General features: G+C 40.1%; 1 protein-coding gene across 1 annotated transcript; it reads right to left on the bottom strand.

Moving 5' to 3' along the window:
* Nucleotides 1-2,099: 2,099 nt before the first annotated feature.
* Nucleotides 2,100-3,501, bottom strand: LOC124392653 (putative nuclease HARBI1). Its single transcript, XM_046859822.1, is given in 5 exon segments — nt 2,100-2,514; nt 2,587-2,698; nt 2,760-2,872; nt 2,992-3,215; nt 3,217-3,501. Coding segments are annotated over 5 exon segments (1,029 nt in total). The 5' UTR covers nt 3,420-3,501; the 3' UTR covers nt 2,100-2,137.
* Nucleotides 3,502-4,266: the final 765 nt, after the last annotated feature.

Below are 4,266 nucleotides of genomic sequence, written 5' to 3'. Positions count from 1 at the left end.
TTACCATTTGATAAATCATAACCTCTGGGTTGATTTACCCCAAACAGGTATATCATGAGTATGTCGGTTCCAAAACACCTGAGAAGAGTTAGTTTAATCAACCTCCAACTGGTTACCCAGAGGTAATGCGCGTGCACGGTGGATGTATAAAGACATTCTCAATGGAGCGCCGATTTCACGAGTCACCATGGAAACTCAGGAGTTCACAGAGGCAGAGTTCACAGAGGCGGAGTTCAGAGGCGGAGTTTACAGAGGCGGAGTTCACAGAGGCGGAGTTCACAGGCGGAGTTCACAGAGGCAGAGTTCAGAGGCGGAGTTCAGAGGCGGAGTTCAGAGGCGGAGTTCACAGAGGCGGAGTTCACAGAGGCGGAGTTCAGAGGCGGAGTTCAAAGAGGTTCACAGGCGGAGTTCAGAGGCGGAGTTCACAGAGGCAGAGTTCACAGAGGCAGAGTTCAGAGAGGCGGAGTTCACAGAGGCGGAGTTCACAGAGGCGGAGTTCAGAGAGGCGGAGTTCACAGAGGCGGAGTTCAGAGAGGCGGAGTTCACAGAGGTTTACAGAGGCGGAGTTCACAGCCAATAATATTAAAAAGAAGCAATACAGCTGCATCAGCTAAAGTAAGAGAGTTGACTTGGCAAAAAATACCGGACAGAGTAAATGCGCGAGTTTATTAATTACAAATTTCTTATTGGCTCCCGTTTTATTATAATGCAAAATAATGAAGTATGACTTATACATCCTTTTGAATATGTTATATCACTATGAAAGCATTTACTTTACCTGCCATTTATTTCTTTAGTTTAAAATAATAATTTATATTTCTTATTTAATAAGCTGTAATCCTTCTGGAGCCACAAGAACTTTAAGCCAAGTCAAAATGAAACACAAAAACATTCTGCAAAAAGGTCATATTTGATTACACAATGACTGAACTATTATTATAACAGGATTTAGAATATTCATTCTGTCATGTAGCTAATAAAAAGAAGACTGAAGCCCGTCTAACTGGCGTGGGCCCACCACCACCTCCCCTCACCCCATCTGAGGAGCTGGCTCTGTCCCTTAATAAAGGGCCACCAGTGGTTGCTGGCATTCCAGGGGGCAGTTCATCACACACACCATGCACCACAAGTGATGGTGAAAAAATGGTGAAATGTAAGTTTACCTCTATGAGTTGTTTTAATTTTTTTGTCCTAATAAATTACTATTTCTGTCACTTAAAGGCTTTTTGAACAAGATTAATTTTTATGTAGGCTTATTTTATTTAACTGTATATGATGTATAGGCTACTGTGATCTTACTCTGACATCTTACTCTTTTCATGTATTATTTTCTTTGATAATATTGAGAATTTAATGGGTTGTGTGTTCTTATAGATACTGATGGATGTGTTGTATTATTGGACCCTCCAGAAAGAACACAGTCTGTCACAGTTGTAAGTGATTTGTTGTCAGGTACCTTTAGTTGTGTTTAGGTATTTTTTAATTTTTTTGCCAGATAATGTATACTTAAATATTTCTCCTGTAGGATGAAGATGATGACGATGAAGAGACCACATCTGCTGTGACAGAAGTGGACAATGCTGGTAGATCCACTGAGGTATGATGCATACCATTATAATGTATGGCCCCTTTTTGCATTAGAGTAACAAACTGTCATTGTCCGTTCACAGTACATACCCAAGGATTTGCCCACAGATGAGGGTCCTTCAACCTCAGCACACAATCTAAGCAGGGTAAGAATTTGTGTCCAGGTGTCCATATTTGAATTTTATTGTCTGACCAAACAATCTCATTCATTACATTTTTCCACCTTCCTAGTTGTTAGCAAAGGAGCTGTATAAGGTCCATCTTCAAAACAAATAAGAAAAAGTGACATGGAGATGGACCTTATACAGCTTCAAATGGAAGAGAAAAGACTCCTCATTAAAAAAGCAGCACTGGAAACTGAATTACTGGAGCATCACCTTAAGGTGAGAACTTGAATATTGAATATTGAATATTAATCTGTTGCATGTTAAAAGTGGTGTGTGTGTGTGTGTGTGTGTAAAGCAATATAAAAAACATTTTATTGAATTTAACTTTTATTGTTTTTCAGGAAATAAAGAAATAAACTGCCTGGCAGACCAGTGCAAAAAAGTTAATAAAAGTAATTTTGACAGATCCTGTCTCTCAAAAGTCTTCCGTCTCTGTTGGCCTCCAAAATCTGTAGGTGTTCCTCTGGGCCATCTTCCTCAATACAGGGAGGGTGTCTCTCTCCTCTTATAGTGGCAATATTGTGAAGCACAACACAAGCCACTATAATGTCGCATGCCCTCTCTGGACTAACCCGGAGCCCACGCAGACACTGAAACCGAGATTTGAGGATCCCTATCGTCATCTCCACCTTGGCCCGTGTTCGGCTGAGAGCCAGGTTAAACCGTGTCTGTGGTCCAGGCTCAGGTTCAGGGTAGGGTGTCATTAAATAGGGCAGACAAGGGTATCCTCTGTCCCCCAGCAAGTAACCATTGTACTGTCCTGTAATGATTGAAGTGTACAACACAAATGTAGTAAAAAGAAAAAAAAACAATTGTATAAAGTAAAACATACCCTGCTGAAATGTCTGGCATAATGATGACTCGCGGAAAATTCTGGCATAATGCATAGATCCTGGCCATTTTGCCTCGACATTGGTAATGACTTGGGTTGCCTCACATATTACCTAGTTAGTGGAAAAAGTAATGACTTTAATGATTTTAAGAAGGAACAAATGAAGTTGTTACCTGCACATTGATGCTATGAATAGATTTCCTATTAACACAGTCTCCCTCATTTATTGGTGGAGCTTTAATAGGAATGTGAGTGCCATCAATGCACCCAATTACATTTGGAAACCCTGAAACAGAAAGTTATGGAAGTATGAATTGTGTGTGTGCGCATAATGAATACATGTATATATATAAATAATGACTAAGTATTAAATATGCGTCATAGATTTTACTACAAAGGACAAACCTGCCACTCTGTGGAATTCGTCTTTAATAACAAGCAGAGGTTTATGGCCAGGGAACTGTACAAACGTGGGTAAGAACTGTTTGAGTGCCAGACATACTGTACGAACGGCTCTACACACAGTTGCCTTTCCCACGTGCTCCGAATCGCCCACACTGTACAAAAAATGGCCAGACGCAAAAAACCTAAGTGCTATGCACAGAATGTTTTCTGTGCTAAGCGCGAACCTTTGTCACATTTGCGATATGCAGTTTTAAAAGACGTGTTAAATAAACTAACGAATCTTTTGAAAAACGATAACGCTCTTTTAAATATTCATTAGGGTATGCAAACACATCAATACGCGGTCTTATAACCCTCTCCCGACGAAAAAAACCTCGTATAATTTCTGCTTCTACGTCCACAGGATCCTCATCAAAAGGGCACGCCATGCTCACCAACCTTCTGAAATGAAGTTACACTGAAACATAACCTGCTCCCGAGCAGGTTATCTTCAGAGAGTCAGTTTCTATGGTTACATGCATACCCAGAAAGTTACCTCCGTTTTTGGAACCGAAAGTTGAGGTTATCCACGAACTTACCCTTAAACATACCCAGGTATGTCACATAACCTGCTTTCTGGAATACCCCCCTGGACTCACACATCGCCAGCTAGTATATCCTCTTGTCTAAACAGGAAACAACTAGGTCAGGTTTCTTTTCTCTGTATGTGTATAAATACGCTCTGCTACCTGCAATAAACAGAAGAGGAAGCATTTGCTGTGTGCGGTGTGATTCTTCCCTGATATCAGAAAGGCACCACGGGCATAGCAGGTCGTATGGAAAACCTCTCCAAGAATTAAGTTTCGTTTGGGCATGATAAAAATCTAACAGTTTTGGTGTCAGAAGTGGGATACTTTCAGCAATATCCAAAAAGGGAAATCACGCATCAAGGTAAGTTTTTTAAGATACTTCCTTGTTTGTGGGGATTGTCCCGTATGCCAGCCAATAGGGGCTGCATATGTGTTCGTGTCTTGGTTATGCATTAATTGTTTAATTAATGATAATTTCCTTTGGTGGGATGATTTTGTCGCGACATTGGTTTCCTCACCTTAGATGTAAGATGCAAGATTAGAAGACGTTTTTTACGGTCTGTCTAATATAGGCGATATTGTCTGAAGTATCCAAAAGAATCCACGATAATTTATATGCCCAAAAAAAATAGATAAATGAAAAATTAATTGTTTAAAAAAAAAAAAAAAGGAAGAGAACAGAGAAAAGGAACTGAAGAAAAACGTA

This window comes from Silurus meridionalis, chromosome 10 (assembly GCF_014805685.1).
Source record: "Silurus meridionalis isolate SWU-2019-XX chromosome 10, ASM1480568v1, whole genome shotgun sequence".
Taxonomy (NCBI): Eukaryota; Metazoa; Chordata; class Actinopteri; order Siluriformes; family Siluridae; genus Silurus; species Silurus meridionalis.
Note: the sequence above shows the minus strand (reverse complement) of the source record. Positions and strands in the feature narration are given on the sequence as shown.